The sequence below is a fragment of the Trachurus japonicus genome, chromosome 7 (genome assembly GCF_045865225.1).
Source record: "Trachurus japonicus isolate A0001 chromosome 7, Traja_1.0".
Classification (NCBI taxonomy): domain Eukaryota; kingdom Metazoa; phylum Chordata; class Actinopteri; order Carangiformes; family Carangidae; genus Trachurus; species Trachurus japonicus.
Window position 1 is genome coordinate 15,208,848 of NC_140913.1, and position 21,250 is coordinate 15,230,097.

The 21,250-nt window shown below is 46.6% G+C and overlaps 5 protein-coding genes across 7 annotated transcripts in view; 4 read left to right on the plus strand and 1 right to left on the minus strand.

Annotated features, from left to right (window-relative positions):
* mgll (monoglyceride lipase) overlaps positions 1-21,250 on the plus strand; it is a 126,878-nt gene that overhangs the window by 5,673 nt on the left and 99,955 nt on the right. The gene's annotated exons all lie outside the window — the stretch shown is intronic.
* Positions 232-3,288, minus strand: fsbp (fibrinogen silencer binding protein). Of its 2 annotated transcripts, none has more exons than XM_085781423.1 (4): positions 3,016-3,288; positions 1,736-1,791; positions 1,433-1,601; positions 232-1,254 (listed from the first exon to the last, which is right to left on the minus strand). In XM_085781423.1, exons 1-4 carry the CDS (start codon positions 3,218-3,220, stop codon positions 893-895), a joined length of 792 nt encoding a protein of 263 aa, XP_085637549.1. In that variant the 5' UTR covers positions 3,221-3,288; the 3' UTR covers positions 232-892. The 2 variants fall into 2 exon arrangements, with proteins under 2 accessions (XP_085637549.1, XP_085637550.1); XM_085781424.1 differs by having other exon boundaries at positions 696-1,254; positions 1,736-1,788.
* On the plus strand, positions 3,969-8,762 carry wdr6 (WD repeat domain 6). Its single transcript, XM_085781415.1, has 6 exons — positions 3,969-4,079; positions 4,279-4,398; positions 4,573-7,183; positions 7,373-7,450; positions 7,581-7,697; positions 7,937-8,762. Exons 2-6 carry the CDS (start codon positions 4,329-4,331, stop codon positions 8,613-8,615), a joined length of 3,555 nt encoding a protein of 1,184 aa, XP_085637541.1. The 5' UTR covers positions 3,969-4,079; positions 4,279-4,328; the 3' UTR covers positions 8,616-8,762.
* On the plus strand, positions 11,780-13,602 carry LOC146984343 (uncharacterized). 2 transcript variants are annotated; one of them, XM_085781426.1, is made up of 3 exons: positions 11,780-11,855; positions 12,368-12,748; positions 13,381-13,602. In XM_085781426.1, the coding sequence occupies exons 1-3, from the start codon at positions 11,789-11,791 to the stop codon at positions 13,596-13,598; spliced, it is 666 nt and encodes a 221-aa protein (XP_085637552.1). In that variant the 5' UTR covers positions 11,780-11,788; the 3' UTR covers positions 13,599-13,602. The 2 variants fall into 2 exon arrangements, with proteins under 2 accessions (XP_085637552.1, XP_085637551.1); XM_085781425.1 differs by lacking the exon at positions 11,780-11,855 and having other exon boundaries at positions 12,399-12,748.
* slc26a6.1 (solute carrier family 26 member 6, tandem duplicate 1) overlaps positions 15,012-21,250 on the plus strand; it is an 18,232-nt gene continuing 11,993 nt past the window's right edge. Inside the window, exons 1-9 of the mRNA XM_085781416.1 lie at positions 15,012-15,367; positions 15,544-15,683; positions 17,018-17,128; positions 17,328-17,476; positions 18,046-18,210; positions 18,519-18,671; positions 19,186-19,268; positions 19,749-19,896; positions 20,987-21,100. Coding sequence (XP_085637542.1) covers positions 15,246-15,367; positions 15,544-15,683; positions 17,018-17,128; positions 17,328-17,476; positions 18,046-18,210; positions 18,519-18,671; positions 19,186-19,268; positions 19,749-19,896; positions 20,987-21,100 — 1,185 coding nt within the window. The 5' untranslated portion in view covers positions 15,012-15,245. The remainder of the gene's footprint in view (positions 15,368-15,543; positions 15,684-17,017; positions 17,129-17,327; positions 17,477-18,045; positions 18,211-18,518; positions 18,672-19,185; positions 19,269-19,748; positions 19,897-20,986; positions 21,101-21,250) is intronic.

Sequence of the window (21,250 nt, forward strand, 5' to 3'; positions counted from 1 at the left end):
CAAATAGCTGATCAAACTTAACATGAGAAACAGTTCATCATTTCTAAAACATGTGCAACGTAATTGATTGATTTAAGTATTTGTATTTTGTAGTGATTCCAACTACGCATGATCTGATATCACCAAGTAATTAACAGCCCAGGAGCGCTGTTATAACCAACCGATTAGGTTTAGGGTTAGGGTTAGTCCTGGGCTGTTGTTTACTTGGTGATATCAGATCATGCTTCCAACTACATTTAATTAACAAGAGATCAAGTGCTCAACTGTGTCTGTTGGTTTTACTGATTCTCAGCAGTTTTACACAAATTATACTGAACCAGTTTGCACCAAACCTGGAGGAAGAGGGAACAAACCCATTACCTTCATCTCCGAGGTATAGATCCAGGATTTTTAAAAAATCACTTTCTTAAACATTGTGTGAGATTAAGATTTTTTGATTTTCAGAAACAATGTTTGAATCCTGGTGTAAACAAGACATATTTATGGTGTTGATCTGAGTTTGTACAGTTTGGTGCTGATTCAGATCATAATCTGGATCTGCATCATCATCCAGATAATAATCCTGATCTGGTGGAAGAAAATGAAATGTTCTAGTCTCAGATGAGAAGTTGTTTGAATCTCTGAGGGTCTGAGAGACATCACAATGGAGAGTGACCATAAACAGTAAAGTCACTGCTGTTTATTGTAGTTGTATTGATTATTAATAGATGTGACCTTAGGTCAGCAGGTCACTGTCACTTATCAGTCTCATGTTCTCTCTGTCTAAAAACAGCCGATTTAAAGCAGCTAAGAAATTTACTCTACATTCACATAGAAAACTGTATAAAAATGTGAACCGTTCAGTGACGAGTAGATAAAAGACACAGCGACAAAAACACCAACAATCATCAGTTCATCCTGTGGGATCAGCTGCTTTCTCCTCTTCGTCGCTGCTGCAGGCCGAAGATGGCGGCACGTCCTCGCCCATCCTCTTCAGCTTGGCTTTGTAGTAGGCCTTCTTCATCCTGAAGGCCTTCTCCTTCTGCCGCACCGCCCTCCTCTTCTCCTTCACCAGCTCCTGCTCCCAGGCCAGAACCTTCATCCTGTTCTCCCACTCCAGGATCTTCATCTCCTGCTGCTGCTGCTCCAGAACTTGGCTCCTCTGGAGCTCCACAGTCGACGGCTCCACGGACTCGTGCTCGACTGGGCGGCGCCCAGTGTCCTCGGCTTCGCTGCCTGGTGGGTGTAGCCGCTGGATAATGAGCCGGGAAGTGCCTGTGGACTCAAAGGTTAAACAGGTCAGTAAGGGGAACGCAAACTTGAAAGCAGTTTTTTTCCTTTAATCTGAACAAACGCTGAGATCAACTGGTCACATGACATGACAGGGTCTAAATTCACTGTGTTTCTAGGCAACAAACACAGAAACAACTTGCAGAGTTTTATCTGTGGGTACCTGCTGCTGGGAAGTAGGATGAAGGAAATGCCACATCCTGCAGCTCGGCATTGTGGGAGATGGAGTTTGAGGTGGGGCTGTGGTGCAGATCTGACCAGTCGCTGCCTGATATTCTGTCCAGGGCATCTCTCTGCATGCAGATGACCACCTGCTCCTTGGTGTCCTCAGTCTGAGGAGAGTCAGTTCAGATCATGTTGCTGAAAGATTTCTCATATTATATTAAGTTCTGAAGCGTCTCTCTCGCCAACAAGCTGCCACAGCTTCACCAGGTTTAAATCAAACATCAATCAGGTGGATACTTACCTGAGTGACGCTGCCGTTCACCTGCCCAGCAGCGTTGATCATCATCAGGTTTCCTGCTGAGAGGACACAGACACAGGGAGGGTCTGCAGCTACATGTAGTGTCAGAAACTGGACAGAGAGCGCCTCCCTCTGGTGGAGACTGGTACAACATCACCTGCACAGATGCTGCTCATTGTTTAGAGTATTTTCTAGATAGATGGCACCAAGTGGAAATACAGTACGGTCAATGTTTTCGCAGTCGACACAACTAGTGAGATTTCCATCTGACTGAGGCAGACATGTCCTAAATTAACCAATGAAAAGTGCACTGCCCACCTCAGATTTACCATCAGTGAAGAAATCTTAGGTTGACTGATGAAATATCCTTCATTTTACATTCAGATTTGACCCTCTCTGAAACTAGATAACAATGATTTAATCTTTTTAGGTTCAAAAGATGGAGTCAACCTGCTTTGGTGCAGCCGAACAGATAGTGATTCGTTCATGGCAGCAGGTGAAGCTGTTTGAAGTTACTATAAACTTTATTCACATAGTTCAATAGATAATCTTTTTTCTGTTTTTGTGGAGTTTTTTGTGTGTGTTTCAGATACTATAATTGTGTTCTGCTTTGCATAGCCTAGTAGATGCACAGTTTGAGTGAAAATAAAGATCTTGAAAAAAATTTTGATCTCAGATTTTTGAAGCACATTAAAAATATTTTATAAATAAAAAATACATACAATTATTGTTATATTTCAAGAACTGTGCAATAATACAGGGATAAAAATATAGGTTTGTGTGACTGCGATTGTTTCACATCTCAGGTACATTTAAAGAATTCAGACTCACTTGACATTTTTATTTGTCTCCTGTTGTTGTGTGTTTCATGTTGTAGTACGTTATGTGGTGTTTTACTGTCTGACTGTAAGTTCAGTGCAACTAAACTAAACTTTCCCAGTTGTGACTACTGAGTTGTAAAGGTCTAATAAGGTCACAACAAAGAAGTGAGTGATATGATGAGTCCTACTGATGAGCTCACAGCTCCTGACACTGACACTTGACTGCTACTGGCTGTTCAACACTAGCTACACGATGTGTTTACTGTTGTTATGCAGAAATATGTGCATGTCAAACACATGCGGGAAAGGTGTGGCCGAGGACCTGGGACAGATGTGTGGAACAGCTGTTGAAGGTAAATCAGCTGCTGCAGCATCACAACCCGCGGATGAAGCAGCTGCTCAGTGTTTTCATGCACTCAGACCACCGGTCCACCCGTCCACCTCCCACTCGTGCACAGTTACCTTCCGCCAGCTTGCGCACCGCCGCTTTGTGGCCAGCTCCCCCTGCGTGGCTGGTGAGCGCAGCCTCGCCCATGGTCTGGAGTTTGATGGATTTGCAACAGGCCCTGCAGCGCGCGAAGTGGATGTCGTGCACATCCTTCAGCAGCCACTCCTTGTAAATGTCCTTGGAGAGCCACGAGTCCTGAAATTTACATTTTCCAGGCATAGTTAGCTGTGAAGTTAGCAGCCCCGCTACTTAACGGACAGCCCCTTGCCTGCCTTCTCCTGACTCCAGATGCGTTTATGGCCAATTCGGGAAGATCCAGATGCAGCGTATTTCCACTGGGCATTTTGTTGGAAACTGTTTTCCACATTTAGTCCTGATGCTGACAACGCAAAACTGGTTTGTCTACGAGACCTACTTCAGCGAACGTCTGTGAAATTGACCAAAAATAATTATTAAAAGAAAAAGAAATAAGAAAAAAAGAACAAACAGCTGTATCTCATGTTGCCATGAACAAAATATAAGCGAAACATCTGTCTCTTAAAAAGTGTCGCCAGAAGTTAAAACAGAGGCTACACTGTACACCTGTAGTTACTGCTATGAGGGCACTTCATAGAAAAAAATTCAATTAAAATACTTATTATGTTAATAACGTCCTTTAAAATGCCATAATATACATTTTTCCTTGAAATACTATAACTTTATTCTCGAGGTTTCAGTTTTCCTTTTTGCATTATTGTGACCCTGTAGCCTACTAATACCAAAGTATCTTTGCTAATACTTCACTGTAGACTGCGCTGAGTTTTGTTATAGTTAAGCTTGATTTTTCCAGAAAACACTGAAGGCAGCACAACTCAACGGCAATCGGACACGTGTGTCTTTTCCTCCAATACAAACACGGCTCCCCCTGGCTCGAACCAATCAGCGGGCAGAGCGGCAGCGGAGCTTCCTGATTGGTCGAAGTGCGGCACGCAGAAACACATGGCTCCGAGTGGCAGCAGCTGTCTGTGGCTCCTGGAGCTGAAATAAACCTGTTTTTACCTCGATTTTGAGCGCGTTTCTTCAGCTCCTGCGTTTGTATGTGAGTGAACATATTAGCAACACTGACACCGACCTGGAAATTAGATTTTTTCAGTCTGTGTAGTCACCGAAGAACCGGAGAGGTGCTGCTGCTCCTCGGTTGTTTTGCTAACTGATGCTAACGGTGGCTGTACTCCACTAACACTTTTGCTGTTTTGTTTTTTTTTAATTATCAGTTTGTTTGTTTCCATCTGTAACAGTTGCATGTTGTGACTCGAGTGAATGGTCGTCAAGGGTCCGAGGTCCAGAGATGGAGACAGCGGCTCTGGTGGCTCCAGTCACAGCGCTGGAGTTTCTGCAGGACGAGTTTCTTCTGACAGGTGGCACCAACACACACACACACACACACACACACACACACACACACACACAAATATCATATTGATATCTTTACCTGCTCCAGCCTTGGATCTGCTGTGGTTAATGGATTTGTTTATATTAACCTACACCTGTTTAAACTCATTATTCATCCATCTACCTGTGCCTTCCTGCAGGTGAGGGTCCAGTCCTGACCGTGTTCAGCCTGCAGTCTCCGCCTAGAGCCACCACCTCACTGAGCCTCCTCCGTCACCACAGGATCCACGGAGTCAGAGCCAGAGATCAGACCGCAGAGCCCAGTGGCTATGAACTGGCAGTGTTTGGAGGCAAAGCTGTGAGGCTGGTGAGGCTCCACGTGCAGCGGCAGGACGGGGACCATCTGCACCTGGAGACCCTGGGTCCCCTGATGGAGGTGGGCGACTGGATCCTGGATGTGCGCTGGCTCTCTGGAGACCGACAGCCACTTCTCTGTGTGGCTGTGGCCCACAACGGTGCTCTGCTCCTGGATGTCAGCACAGGAAGTGTCCTGGTTCAGCGCTCCTGTCTGGAGGGGTGTCTGCTCTACTCTGCTCTGCTGCTAGTGCATGACACCTGGGAGGATGCTGTCGTGGTCGGAGGGACAGTTTTCAACCAGCTAGTTTTATGGAAGACTGGAGGAGGAGGAGGAGGAGGTGGAAGACGGGAGGAGCACTCTGACTGTAAAGCTCCAGTTGAGAGGCGTTTGCTGGGGCACAGTGGCGTCATCTTCAGCATCTTTTACCTCCAGGAGAAAGGCTGGCTGGCTTCAGCCTCTGATGACCGCAGTGTGAGGGTGTGGGGGGTCGGTGCATTAGGGGGACCTGGGGGTTGCTGTGGGGACCTGAACCCGGTGTGTCTGAGGGTCCTGTACGGACACCAGGCCCGGGTGTTCTCGGTGCATCTCTCACCACGCAGAGTCTTCAGTGCTGGGGAGGATGGGGCCTGTTTGGTCTGGGACTGGGCCGGAGGTGGGAATGTGGTTCAGACGTTGAAGGGACACCGGGCAGGCGGGGTACGGGCACTGGCGGTCAGCGAGGGAGTAGGGGGAGAAGAGAGATGGGTGGCTACAGGGGGGGCGGATGGCGGGGTGAGGCTTTGGAGATTGAAGGAGAGCGAGGGAAGGAAGGACGAGACGGAGGAGGAGGCGGTAAAGGAGAAGATAACGGACCTGAAGTTCACCGGCGTCGGCGTCCCCAAAGTGGTCTGTGCGGCAGGGGTCGGAGCCACCAGCTGGAGGCGGAGCAGGTTTGTGGTGTGCACTGACCAGGGAACAGTGTACCAGTTCAGCGATGGGTGTTGGGAGGAGGTGTGGCGGGGGGCGTCCGAGTTTCAGTCCTACTGTGTGATGGAGACAGCTTCAATTAAAGCCAAAGATTCTGCAGCCCATATTAGTTTGTGTGCAGTGGGAAACCTCAGCGGCTCCGTCCACGTCTTCCCCATCTCCCACCCTCAGAGGGGAATCCTCCTGTCGGCCGGATCGGGGAAGATCCACAGTCTGATCTGGCAGCGGGGAGGGGGCCGAGCCTGTCTGCTGGCATCAGGCGCTGAAGGACTCGTCTGTCGCTGGACTGTGGAAGTTGAGTCAAATGAAAACTCCCTTTTTAATCTCAGGGTGGATCCTCTTCCTCCCTTCCTCCTCCCCCCTTGTGCCAAGCGTTGGCTGCTGGCTGCGGTGTGCCTCCCCCACGGGCCTCAGGGGGCGCTGTGGGTGTGTGGGGACAGGAGGGGGTCCCTGCTCCTCTTCCCGGAGGCACAAGAAGGCGAAGACACGGCGGCGCTGCAGCCACTGAGCTGCCTGTTTGGCGTTCACGGAAAGCAGGGCGTAACCTCGGTGTGTGAACACGGCGGCCTGCTGTACAGCAGCGGTAGGGACGGCTGCGTGAGAGTCGTCACCGTGACAACGACCCCTCCTGAGGGAAACACAAACGATGACGCTGAGGGTGGGAGGGGGCGGCCGCAGCTGGAGGTGCTGCGGGTGCAGCGAGCCTGCAGAGGGATGGAGTGGCTCCAGAAGGTTCTGACCATCGACACTGAGGAGGCGGAGCTTAGACAGGAAGCTGAGGATGGAGCGAAGACGGTCAGAGAGGCCAGGTTTGTCATTGCTGGTTTCCATGGCGACCACTTTGTGGTTTGGGACCCAGTGAAGCAGGAGAGGCTACTGTCGGTGCTCTGTGGGGGGGGGCATCGCTCCTGGGCTCTCTGGCCGTCGGCCGGGCGGTCGTGGCCCGGACACGGAGCTCTGGTCTTCATCAAGCACGGGGCCGTCCTGGCCTCGGCCCCCCCTGAGGAGGAACTGAGCCACGCCGGGGGGGCCGGAAGTAGTAGGGGGTGGGGCCTGAGGGATGGGATCCATGGGAGGGGGATCGGGTGTGTCTGCAGGCTGGGGGCGATAGAGGGCGGGGGAGGGGGAGGGCAGTGGGAGGTGGTGGTCACGGGGGGGGAGGACACCAGCGTGAACGTCCTGTCTGTTCACCGGAGCTCCGGCAGCGTCAGAGTCCTGTCAGTCATCACCGACCACATCTCCAGCGTCCGCACCGTCGCCGCGGTAACAGACGGGCGGGGCGCGAGCAAATCGCGGCCCCTCTCTGCGCTGCTGGTGTCGGCCGGGGGGCGGGCGCAGCTGCAGTGTTACCGGCTGCTGATTGGCTGGGACCCGCAGAGACGGGCCCCCTCCTGCCAGGTCATCCAGGTGGCCGGACACCGACTGGACGAACAGTGGGAGAGGAGGCGGAACCGACACAAGACAGTGAAGATGGACCCGGAGACCAGGTGAGTGTTTGTCGTCGTGATGGAGACACAGAGGTCAGAGGTCACAGGTTTGATCGCGTTCAGGATTTAAGGACCCTCTGCTTCTCTTCTTCTCTTATCTTTCTTCGCTTCTTTACTTCAACCCTCCATTTGGAGCAGATACAAGGTTTCTACACTGAGATGAAACCTCTCCCGTCTCTGTGTGTTCAGGTACATGTGTGTGGAGGTTCTGGGTCAGAGGTCGGACTCTGTTCTCCTGGCTCTCGGCTGCAGTGACGGAGCCGTCAGGTTGGTCCATCACAGCTCGGCGACGACAGATGTGTTGCTACAGTCACTGTGTGTCCGATGTGTGATGTCATTCAGTTTATACATCATATGTGATGCCCCCCCTCACCCCCACCCCCCTCTGTCTCCTTAGGCTGTTCTCTGTCAGTGAGGTTCGACGTCAAATTGAACTGCTGTGGGAGACGTTTCACCACCAGCGCTGTGTGCTCAGTGTCGCCTCCTGCAGCCTGGAGGACGGAGCAGGAAACAGGTGAAAACTCACCTGAACCAAAGCACCGACTGTTATCTAATGTTATTTTATTATCTAATGTTATTTTAAATCACACTGGTGTATTGTATTGACTGGCAGGACATACAGGGAAATACTGTATGGAGACATGTAGGGATATATAGGGACTTGATGTTGAGTGTGTGTGTGTGTGTGTGTGTGCGCGCACTTCTCTGCTTCCTATGTAAATACCGGTTGTTATGATCTTTTCCTGTCGTCAGGTTCCAGCTCCTCTTCTCTGCCGCCACTGACGGGAAAATCTCTGTGTGGGATTTGACTGATGCTTCATCCTCGAATGATGCCTCTCCACCAATCCCTTGCCTCCAAGTTCCCGCCCACCAGAGCGGTATCAACTCATTGGCTGTATGGGCCGAGAAACAGGGACAACAAGAGGATGGTTGCCTGGTAACAGTTGCCAGCGGAGGGGATGATGGGCAGCTTATGGTGTCCACAGTGAAGGTACACTACCCAGATGATGGAAAAGGCGTGCTTCATCAGCTTCAGCTCCACCTCCACAGCAACGCCCACATCCCACTGGCCCATGCCGCCCCTCTGACCGCCCTGAGGCTGCTGACCCCCGGCCTCCTGGTCTCCACCTCTGCAGACCAGAGGGTCTGTCTGTGGAGGGTCTGCAGTACCAGCATCAGCCACAGGAGGACACTGTGCTGCCACGTAGCAGACGCTGCAGGACTAGCGGTGTGGGAGGGGGAGAGGTTCTGTGAAGGGACAGGGGAGATAGAGGCTGGTGGAAGAGAGAGGGAGACAGGTGAGACAGAGAGGGAGACCGGTGAGGAGATGAGAAGTCCAACAGAGAGTGAGACAGACTGTAAACAGAGGAGGGGGTGGGTGCTGGTCTGTGGGCAGGGCCTTCAGCTGCTCAGAGTCAGAGAGTTAAACTGACTTTATATCAGAAATCAATATGAGACCAGAGAATACCTCTCTTTTTGTAAATGTAAACTTTGATATTATTTATGAATGTATCTGTAAAATCACAAGATGCAGGTGCATGAAACCAGAAAGTGATTTTAAATAAAATTTTTACCCAGAAATGAATTAAATTTCACTTTTACAGTCGTTTTTTTTTCTTCAGACTTTATCTAAGATGAATTCACTCCAAACACAGTGAGTTCACTCACATACTGTAAGAGACTTGCCCCCACCAACCATGTGAACCTACACATTCGGGCTTTATGAAGAGATCAAACTTCTCTGAAACATCTGTCTGTCATTAACATCTGCAGTGCAGACTGAAAAAAAGGGCAGCCATATGATAAATGAGACGTAGACGTGGACTCAACTGGATGTGACGCAGGGAACATTTGGAGCTCATCAAGGAAAAATAAAATTCTTGGTTATTTGAGGAGAACATTAAAAGCATGTTTGATGTGTTTGCACCATCTGTAGCTCCACACGGCACAGAGGGGACCAGAGTTATTTTTAATTGTGTCTTATCTCAGCCAGGAAATAAATATCCCGTGCTCCACAGTCCACAGACAATGTCAAATATTTTCCATTCCTTAATCAGTATAAATAATCATGTTGTTTAAAAAATGTCAGAAATAGAGGCAGAAACCAAAAGAAGTCCAAGATTAAATTATCTCTAAAAACCAACCCAAAATCAAAATCACATTTTTGCTGAAGGATATTAACTTGAAGCCAAAAATATAGGGCACCTCATAATCCTTATTATCCTGTCATGATCAACACAAAACTAGAAGACAACACTTGATGTAAACCATCAGAAAATACATTACATACAGAGTGTAAGTGGGCGGAGTCTGAATGACACCTGACAGGTCTGTGGAGCAGGTTTCTGCTCAGATGAAATAATCTACTGTGTTTATGTTGAAAGAGTCAAACCTTCACCAAAGCAAAGTGATTGGTCAGATGAGGATCGGAGCTGACCGTGTGTTGAAAAGACTGTTGCAGATCGATGTGTGGTTGTATGCTAATGTGTCAGTGTAGAAACCGTATGTGTTGCTGTATGAAATGCTAATGCTGATCCTGTCTAAGTGGTAGGTTGGTCTGCAGAGTCATTAGTGTATGTGTGTGTGTGCGCGTCTGCTTGTTATGCAAATGTAGTCGTGTCAGATGAAGTGTATGAATCGCAGCATGTTCACCTGTTCATCATGTTAATGTCACACAGACTGAGTCAGTGGATGTAGATGCTGGATGGTGTGTGTGTGTGTGTGTGTGTGTGTGTGTGTGTCCAGGGGGGTCCAAGTGTGAAGGGGTCGACTGCAGGTTCCATGAATATTTCAATATTTGAGCTTTGTCTCACATTTCCTTTTGTTGAGCAGCGTCTCACCACCTGTCGCTCATAGAAGAGGAGGAGGAGGGAGGAAGGCTAACACTGCCATGTAAATCAACAGTAGAGGTGGGGAGGGGGGGCTCCTGTCACTCAAACAGAGAGAGGGGTGAGAACAATGAGCACTCCTCTCATTTTTGTTCCAGTGGAGGGAGAGAGAGGGAGAGAGCAGTGAAACCACCACTATCACTTACAAGGGGGGGAGCGAGAGTGAGAGTGAGAGGGGGAGGAGGGGAGTGAAAGCACCTGACAAGGTAGAGTTGAGGGAGAAAAGGAGGAGGGGAGAAGGAGGTTGATGAGACAGGAGAACAGGAAGTGTTTGGTGGAAAAGCAGATTTTAAAGAGGAGACGTTCAATAACAATATTTATTCATCATCAGATTTTATCATCATCATTTGATTACATCATCATCAGACCTAAAACATACGGAGACAGGAAGTCCCTGATGGAGTTCAGCCTGAGGAATCATCAGCATCAACTCTATCTGCATCTTCTCCACGACCCCTGAGTGTGGTGAGAGTGTGTGTGTGTGTGTGAGAGAGAGAGAGAGAGAGAGTCAGGCAAACTGAAGACTGAAAGGGAAAACAAGTGCTGTTTCAAAGGGCAGAAGTTTCACACTCAACAAACAGGTAAGTAAAGATTATCATCTTTCACGGATTAAAACCACCAAGTGCTTCACAATAAATAGTAAAAGATATTGAAACACAATGGAGACATAAAAACCTTGTCTGACCCTGTGTGAATAACAAAGTCTAAACTCATCTGTCCGTCACGAGTCACAACCTGTCGTCACTATGTTTCTTTTCTGTCTCGACTGAAACTCTGACATGAGCACTGCACTGAACCACCTCTGTATCAGCTCTGAACATGTAAATATTGAGATGGACCAGTTTCAGGCCGAAACACTCAGAGCACCACTGGTTTCCACAGGTTTAAGTCTTGTTCTGGTGGAGCTTCGTAGCACAGAGCCACGATTAAACAGGGTCAAGGTTCAAGCTGCTTGATGGGTCACGATTGAAACATGCAGTGAAACGTCAGTGATGCTCAGCTCTGTTGCTGTTCTTAAAAAAGTGTAAACTCGATAAAAGCATTATAATAGACATCTGACTGTTATGGAGGATCTTATTAACTTCACCCTGAGAACAAAAAAAAAGTTAATGTTATGAGGAGCTGGTTACTGTCAGTTTTATCATATTTTTTCTCCTCTTAAATATTTTCTTTCCATGTGTTTCTGTGTGAGTAGTGTGTGTATTATATTGTTGAACAGTTAGTTTCTGACTCATGGTTCTGGTTCTAGCAGGATTAGATATTTGCCAATTAACTCTAGACATGACATGTTCTGCAGCTGAGGCTGAAATGTCAGCGCTCATAAAACAGTGTTTAACATCTGACAGTGGAGCTGGCTGAAAGGTTCATGGATGATCAAAGTTTTTGCTCCTCTGGTGACTAGTCCGTGTGGGAAAATGAAAACGATACATGTTTGTTTAGTTTGTTTGGTCCAGACATCTTTTTATTTACAGTTTTAGCTTCTCACATCGTCGGAGCAAATATTTATGAATCCATAATCATTATATCTGTCCAATGGCAGTTCTTTTTTCCCCCCCTTTGAACATCCTTTGAAACAGAACCAGAGTTATATCAGTTCAGTCTGGGGAATGTAAACGTGTCTCAGTTGATCCAGTTGTTTTCACTCTGAACGAAAAACTAAAAACTAATCTGGCACCCTGATTTCTCTGATTTCTGATCTCAGGTTTCTGCGTTAGTGATGTCACGAGAACGGCTGCCTCTGATTGGTTCATCTGGGAGTAAAACAACAGGTGATCCACCCATTTACTGATGGTTTCCAGGTTGATATTCTGATTTATTCACTTATTTCTTCCTATAAGTAGGCCTGTTCTATATAAACAAAAGACTCTATAATGAATATCTCCGTTCTTGTCCTGCCAGAAAAAGTGTCTATAACAGTACAGTATTAATCCGATCACATTGAGTTTTATATATGAAGCAGTTTCTCACACAAAATACTGAAAATCTGCTGATACTCCTCAGTTCAAAATTCATATCTATGGAAATGGAAATAGAGGAGCAGCTACTCGAACATAAACTGAACTTGAGTTGTGAACTTGAGCTGTGTAAAAACTTCTCTTTCACTGCTGACACAAAGCTGCTGTAGCGACTCAGTTTGAAAAGTATTTGTTAATGTTATTGTTCTTAGTAAAAACTTGCTGTTGTGACAATGATCACCTCCTCTTCACAGAACTTCACTCCTTCACTTTCTCTACACAAGGACAGATGTTTGTTTTAACTCTGATCGTGCCATGTTTTTGTTCATCCTGTTTTTTCACCTCCTCAGCTCCTCAGCGCCCCCTCCAGGCCTCTCACCAGAAACGCAGCCAGCAGCAGCAGCAGGCCTCCTCCTCCTCCTCCTCCTCCTGCTCCCATCCTCATCCTCCCTCCCTCCTCCTCTTGGACACCACCATGGCACCGTGGGGAGGCTTGGCGCTCTCCGAATCCTCCTTTACCTCAATCCCTCCTCCTCCCCCTCCGCCTCCTCCTCCTTCACGCCCTCCTCCCCCTCCCCCTCCCCCTCCACCTCCCCCTCCTCCTGCACCTCAGCCCACCCCATCCAGCCCGTATCCTGGCAACAAGGAGGACGAAGCTTCAAGTTCTAGTTTAAACTCTGAGGCTCCATCTCCAGCTGTGGCCGAGTGTCAGGAGTCAGCAGGTATCACTGCTCCCTAAGTAAAATGTCATCTGCCCCCAACACCTCGACACAGCTAATACTGTTGGCTATTGTGTCAATACATGATCATTGTTCAACTGCAGATAAAATCAAATAACTTGAGATAAACAGAACTATTTTCTAGATAAATTTATAACAGATGTAGGCTAAGTGTGAGCGTGTGCCCCAGGCAAGTTAAAATATTTCTATTATGTTGTTGATTATTTTTATTCTGCAGTGTGTTAGAATACAGATCTGTTTTTGTATTTCAGCTTTGTAGCCCAGAGAAAGCAGCACTAAATAAATCAATGAATCATATAACAACATAATTGACCTGCTATCATTACTAACCCTCCTCTATAGTGTCTGGTGCAACTTCACTAGATATATCTGACAGCATATAAACAAGTTACTACCACAAATTTTCAGATCAAGTCATTTCAGACATAATGAGTATGAATTATTGAGTTATGGCCAAAATGTGATTTATGGTTTACCTTGATTGGACCTTTAACTGCCAACATATAATCAGTTCATCTTTGAGTCGTTTGTGTCAGAGGAAGACTTCTTCTTGAGATGTCACGGCTGTGTACTGTTCACGGACCAATCACAGCTCTCCCTCTGTGTGTCTGCAGGTGTGGGGGGGAGGGGGCTGCGGGCGAGGAGAAAGGTGCTGCCACAGCGCCGGGTGCCTCGTCCCCCTCGCCTTCCGCCACTGCGTCCAATCACCAACCTGAGCTTCTCCCGCAGCTTCACCTTCTCCTTCTTCGAGCTGCCGCTGCATCAGTCACCGCGGTGCCGAGCCGAGCGAATCAGGAACCTCACACTGCTGCTGAGACAGATTCACTACTGACCAATCAGCTGTCAGACAGATTCAATACCAATGAGCTGCAGGGACTGATCATACGTGGTGTTATTGCTCAGATTACCAGTGGTGCAGTGGGTGGAGTTTGTGTATTCCACATGGGACTTTTATTTTATCAGTGCATTTTTGGTTTGAACTTCCTAGTTTCATGTTATTTTCCCCTTTACATTCACTGTAAAACATCAACCCGTGAGTCTGAAACCTAAAGCTGCAGTTAAACTGACCACTAGAGTGTGTCTCCAACAGCGAGCCGGTCCCCAGAGGCGCCCGTTCAACCAGTGATGGACTGGCACCAAAAAGAGGCCCTGGCATTTTTGACAGAGAGGCCACACATTACACAAACACTTTAGCAGTGATCATAATGATGATGAGAAAAGAAAATGTAATAATCTCCAAATATCAGTAGTAGGATTTGAACCCAGACTGGACAATAGCTCTGATTACAGGGTAAGCTGCCCTACCAGGTGAGCTATATACACTGACTCTACCCCTCTACAATATTCTGTATAGAGTCCTGACCAACCTTTTTTTTTCTTTTTTTTTAGCCATATCAGGCTGACTGCATACACACGGCCACCTAGGTCATGTCTTCATGCAGCTGCCTCGCCGCCGCCACATCATTACGCAGCTGTTGTGGCATTTGCCCATATATTGTCCTATGGCCAGACCCTGTGTCCAACTTTACAGCAGAAAATACACATGTTTACAGCCTAGCTAATGTCCTCCTTCATAACAAGTCTTTACACATTTCACCTGTTTACACCTCATTAACCATGAGAAGTAGCTTATGGAGGATGGAGTGCGAGGCCTCTTTGACTGTGTTTGTATGCACTGAAGTCTCAGCTCTACACACCTGTTTGACCATGTTTGGATACCTGAGAGTCAGGATTAGTGGGTGGTTGTTCTGGTGAAGTGTCTGTGGGGGGCGCGCCGCTCTCTGTTTTGTCCCTCTGACAGTCTGTCCTATGTAACAACCTGCTGGCTCAGAGTCACACTGAGCTCAGATTATAAATGAGTTTCTTTTCAGAGATTTTTTGTGTTTCTTTTTGTTTAGTTGTTTCACAGTGTCTCAGCAGCAGCTTCACTGTCTCAGTTTGGATGTTGAAAAAAAAAACACTGTAAGCAATAAAAACAACAGGAAAGACTGAACTCTGTCTCACTGGTTCTGTCTCTCTCTCACACACACTTACACACACACATTCAGACCATGATTGTGTGACAGCTGAGGTCTGATAATAGAGGCATTCAGAGGAGTGAATGGGGGGGGCCCTCGTGAGGGGGTGGAGTCAGGGGCTGTAAACTCTGTAATGTGCAGAGTTCAAGGCTGATCCACCTTCACCAGCTCACGTGTATGTGTGTGTGTGTGTGTGTGTGTGTGTGTGTGTGTGTGTGTGTGTGTGTGTGTGTGTGTGTGTGTGTGTGAGTGTTACCCTGGTCCATGTGAACTGATACAGGGCTCCCTCTTTCCCTCACTGTGTTGGTTTGTTTTGGTTTTCTATCGTTACTTCTACTCACACATTCACATTTACACACGCACTCTGGAAATATGTGCATAAGACACATAAAACACACATGCACATGCACTCAGCACTGAGAACTGAACAAAGTGAAAGCTGGAAGTGTCCGTGACTTCAGATGAACGACTGCGAGTCAAACATCTGTCCTGTGGCTTTGGACGAAGCTCAGCTCCATGTCCTGGGGGGGCGCAGAGAGAAACAGCCCCGGTCCTGTGTGGAAAAGCTGAAGGTGACGAGTGGGTGAGTCAGAGGACAGATCAGGCAGGGGGCTCACACAGGGTTTACTACTGACTGACCTTTATCTGTGTGTGTGTGTGTGTGTGTGTGTGTGTGTGTGTGTGTGTGTGTGTGTGTGTGTGTGTGTGTGTGTGTGTGTGTGTGTGTGTGTGTGTGTGTGTGTGTGTGTCCGTGTCCAGGTGGTCTGCTTCCAGGCTTAGGAACTTCCTGTTGGGCTTCTTCCCCGTCCTGTCATGGCTGCCCCGTTACTCTCTCAGAGAGAACGCAGTGGGAGACCTGGTGTCTGGAGTTAGTGTCGGGATCATGCATCTGCCACAGGGTAAGGACTGAGCACTACGGTGGCCCTGAAGGGTCAACTAACAACAACGTCAGAAAACAAATGCAAAGACACAAATGTGATAAAATTCAGAAAACAACTTAATCAATTTGACAACACATGCGCTGCAGAAACTACAATTGAAGCGTTTCTGGGGACACGAAAAAGTGACAGACCTGGCTAAAGACTAATGCTAAGCCAGCAATACATATGGTCAGAAACATGTTATATTGACTGCTATTGATTGTTATAATTAACTAAACAAACTCACCTTATTTTCAAACACCACTAATAGATAGCCATCTTCACATCTTCTACAGTCAGGAAGCATTAAAGTCACTTTTTTGTGTCCCTCAGAAACACTTCTGTTGTGTTGAGTTTTGCAGCTCAAATTGATGAAGGTGTTCTCTGAATTTGTTAGCCTGACTATATCACTAAAATGTATAGTCTGGAAACGACCGGTAGACCTCGGCTCAATCCAGGGGGCGGGATGAAGGCTGTCTTTCAAACTGCCGTAATAGGGTAGCGCTACGACCAATCAGAGCAAAGAGCAGGATGTCGTTAGCCTGACAAGCCAATTAAAATGTATGTCGCCATCGCGTTAAGCCCGGCGCCCAACGACTCTCTAAACAGACAGAGCGCTGTGATTGGTGAACACAATCGGTGTTCGAGACTCAAAAAGTTCCTATGGCTCGTTTCTAGACCCACCTACGGAGCAAATATTTTTGCTGCCGCTAGGGTGCGTCTAGATTTCTAGGCTAAGAATTTGTAGCATGTTTGAGTGTTTTCTGAGGTTGTAGTGATCATATGTCGCTGCACACTGTACAGAGCCTTTGTAAAGACATACACACCTTCCTGCAGGTGCTACTCCACCTGTCTTAGGTCATATTGATCTTTATTTTTAATTTCTCATTGAGATTTAGAATATAATTCATGATCAACAGATATTTACACACATACGATGAACATTTTTTAATAAAACCTGAGGTAATTCATGAAATATCAGAAAGTTGTTTGCAGCTTTAAGGTGTCCCATAGTTCAACATGAAGAACAGACCAGCTGAAGAGAGTTGGCGTTTCCAGGATGTCAAGACTATAAAAAACATGTTGATAATGATGCTGCTGCTGTTGATGATGATTAAAGCCACTCTCTATTAGCATGTTAACTGAAGAATTTTCCTGCCTCCACCTTTAATGTTCCTCCGCTTCACCTCGTTCCTCCTCCTTTATCTAACAGTTATTTACAAACGGACGAGGAACAACAGGACATCAAACTGAGAGACTGTTTCATGTCAAGTCATTCTGAAAATCAAACACACTGTCCTCTTTCCTTCCAGGTATGGCCAACGCCATGTTGGTGGGAGTTCCTCCAGTGTTCGGCCTTTACACCTCCTTCTATCCTCTGGTCATCTACTTCATCTTCGGCACCTCCAGACACCTGTCCATCGGTGACTGTTACGCTTCACCTGGGTCCAGTCACATTTTAGATGTTACTTCATTCAGACTCACAACATTAAAAAAAACAATCAAATATCTATTTAAAGACATTTTCACCTTTAGCAATGAACCAATGTTACAGTGTGTGTGTGTGTGTGTGTGTGTGTGTGTGTGTGTGTGTGTGTGTGTGTGTGTGTGTGTGTGACACAGGCACCTTTGCTGTTCTGGCCATCATGATTGGCTCTGTGACAGCTAACGTGGAGTTGCTTAGCAACGGCAATGAAGAGAGTCAAATTGATGTGGAGGCAGCTAAAGTGAACGTGGCCATACAGCTCACCTTCCTGTGTGGCCTGATACAGGTACGCACACACAAACACACACACATTGGACAAATAAAACGGAAAATTTCTCCTCACATTAAAACAGTGGGGAGAAGTCACAAATCAGTCGTCTGGTATTGTAACCTGGTCTATGCTGCAGCAGGACTGAGCCTTTATGGTATGGCTCAGGACGAGCGGAGGTTGTTCTTCTGGTTCTTGTGGACTTCAGATCTCAGTAACATCTTGATTATATTCAAGTAAGGTGCAGCTCTCAACTCCACACAGGTTCCTCCTCTTTGATAATTTCTGACTGAGCTCGGCGTTAGGGGGCGGAGTTAAACCCCGTCAAGGTAGTGATGGTGGAGCAGTTGCTCTTGGGTCCTGGACGTTTTATTTGATGTGCTGTCATCAGGGGAGTTTGATAACAGAACATGTTAGTGATGTAAAACGTCAGCTGTCATGTTTGATAATGTTACAAATCATCAGGATGTTTCTGATGGAGCATTCAGTGTGTGTGTGTGTGTGTGTGTGTGTGTGTGTGTGTGTGTGTGTGTGTGTGTGTGTGTGTGTGCGTGTGTGTGTGTGCGTGCGTGTGTGTGTGTCTACAGCTTCTGCTCTACCTGCTGGGTGGAGGCCATGTGTGTCGCTGGCTGTCCGACCCTGTGGTCAGAGGCTACACCACAGCAGCAGCTCTGCACGTCATCATCCTGCAGCTGCCACTCATGACGGGAATCCACACGCAGAGACACACAGGCCTGCTGGCTCCAGTCTGGGTCAGCATACACACACACACACACACACACGCTCAGATAATTCAGCACCATCATTTTTCACAGATGATGCTGGAGAGCTGCAGATATCTAGACGTTCAGAGGTTCAAACTCGTTTTCTCCTGATTATCCCTCAGGATAATAAAGATGTGTTATGTGGAGCTAATTTGATAAAACAGATTTGAGTTTGGTTTCTCAGCTTCTGTACTGGACAGTGAAACTTCATTTTAACAAAGCTTAAACACTTTGACAGTCAGTCATCATGGCAGTGTGTGACTCTCATATGCTAATATATGTGTGTTTGTGTCCAGACTTTTAAGGATGTGTTGTTTGGTGTAACCACTGCTGTACCAGGAGCTCTGTCAGTCTCTGCGGTTTCCATGATAACGCTTATCAGCGGCAAGATGCTGAATGAGTGTTTTAAGAACAAGCTGCCTGTTGCTATACCATGGGAACTTATACTGGTGAGACACACACACACGAACAAACACACACGTGCACCCAGATGGACAGATGCCACAGAGATGAAGTGGTGAGTGACTCATAATTATATAAAGATCTGTTTTTATCAGCACACACACCTGGTCACTGACTCATCTCCACTCTGTCCTCTGATGAAGCTCCTGACTGTTTACTGTACTTCACTCATGTTTTCTCAGGAATTCTGGTAACACAGCTTTCAATGAATATCCATGACTGTGTTGGATAATAATCCGTCATAAACAACATATGAAATAGTACATATAAACATTAAAATCGTTAACCTTTTACGTCATAATAGATTTTAGTTGACTGAACAGACTGAACCTGGTGAATAACATGACATGTGGACACACCCTGACACACACACAAATGACGCATCAATTTTTTTCCTTGTCCACAATGATGATGATTAGGTGCGATAAGGATTTTCTCTGAATGGTGTGACATTTATAGTATGGTTTATTTTCCTCTGTGATGTGTTTTGTTTCTTCACAGGTCATCCTGGGCACCGTCTTGTCGGTGCAGCTGGACCTGAGTGGACAACACAGTGTCCAGGTGGTGGGACATATACCCAGTGGGTCAGTAGAGACGTCCCTGCCTCCTCTTCCTTCTCATTCTTCATCAGCTGGTTTTATATGTATATTTATGGTTTTGTTACATTGTGTACTCCGGGACAGTTTTCCTTTTGGAGTAAGTCTAGTGAACCTGTGTCCAAGTGATTTATTGTTTTATATCTGATGATAAAAAATACACTACAAGACATTAAAACATTAACTTTGACAAATCATTCATCTCTGAAATATTTTATATGGTTTTTTTTATTACCAGTTGCACAAACTAGGTGCATACACATCAGTATAAAACCAGGTTAATGTCTCCACACCAAGACATAAAGCTCCGGTGTCACTTCAACTTCTAGTTACTTATTATCAACTTTACTGTGTTGCAGCTTTAAGACGTGTGAGACAACTCATGGTTTTTTATGATGTTACTGTACATTTTATTTCACTTAGCCATCCTGAACTTTCTCTCCTCATGCTGTTCCTCCTCCTATCCAGTTTGTCTCCCCCTGTCCTCCCCTCTCTCTCTCAGGTCAGGCAGCTGTTCCTCCCTTCTCTCTCTGTGGCTCTGGTCGGATTCAGTTTCCTCTCAGCTTTGGGCTCAGTGTTCGCCAACAAACATGGCTACCATGTGGATCCCAGTCAGGTTCGTCCACAGCAGCTTTACTGTAACTCTGACATTTATTGAGATGGGGCTTTGGGAAAATAGAGAAAACAGTTTGAAATGAATCATTTCCAACACAAGAGCAACAACATGAATAATCCTGTGTAAATATTGATATGACTGTTTAATTTACATGTTCCAAAGATGTTTCAGAGCCAGTGTTATTATTCATGCAGTTAAAAGTGACTCATGTCTTACACAGTTTTGTTGAAATTAATTAATTATTATTAGTTGGCAGTAGATTTATCTCAGTACAGATGCATTTATGTGTGAAGTTTACAATTTGTAATAAAACAGACAGGGAGTGGAAACCAAACAACCACAGACTTTAAACTTTATTCATTTATATAGCATTTTGCATGCAGAGTGCAACACAAAGTGCTTCACAGAGGTTAAAAACATTACAACCAAGATATTTTTTTTTGCCTTTATTGTGACAGGACAGTGGAGAGAGACACAGGAAAGTCAGGGAGAGAGAGAGGGGATGACATGCAGAAAGAAGGGCCACGGGTCAGATTCGAACCTGTGGCTGATGCAGTCAGGACAAAGCCTACAGGCAGACCCTCAACCAGCTGAGCCACTTGAACGTGCACCTGCACAAAGGAGAGTAACTTTGCTGTTGCTGATCCTCTCTGAAGACGTGTTCATTATCCTGAAGCACAAAGATCACACTTGAATCTGTTTCTTCAGAAGGAGCTGAATGGCAGAAGAAGGTTTCACAGCAGCGAAGGCAGTAAAAGCTTCAAACACTGCCATAAAAGGTTAAAATAATAACATGTTGTTTTGCAGATGTGTGGCGTCTGACAGCCGTAGTTTCAGTCAGGAGAAACTTAGCTCTGAATTAATCCACTTTTCATGTCATGATGTGCTGAACAAGAGGAGAGGTGAGAAGTGATGAGACCCTGACCCTGGAGTTTCAGGATCCTCCCTCCTGATTAGGTTGACGAGGTCGACAGGTTGCTGTTGATTTACAGATAAACACAACGGCGACCTGGTTCTGACCAAGTACCTACAGGCTGGACCGAGACAGTGTCTTCACTCTGTAACTGAGCTGCCGTGACGTCTCCTTCAGGAGCTGCTGGCTCTGGGTCTGTGTAACTCGATCGGAGGAGTGTTTCAGTGCTTCGCTGTCAGCTGCTCCTTCTCTCGCAGCATGGTCCAGGACTCCATCGGAGTCAAAACACAGGTGGGAACAAAAAACAAAACACCTTCACTGCAGTATTTATTCTTTAAACCACAGGTGGTCTGCAGCTTCATGTGAAGGACCTGGGTTCCTCTCCACCACCAGCCTCTCTTCATATACTATATTAGAGACTGTGTATGAAAAATACTGATA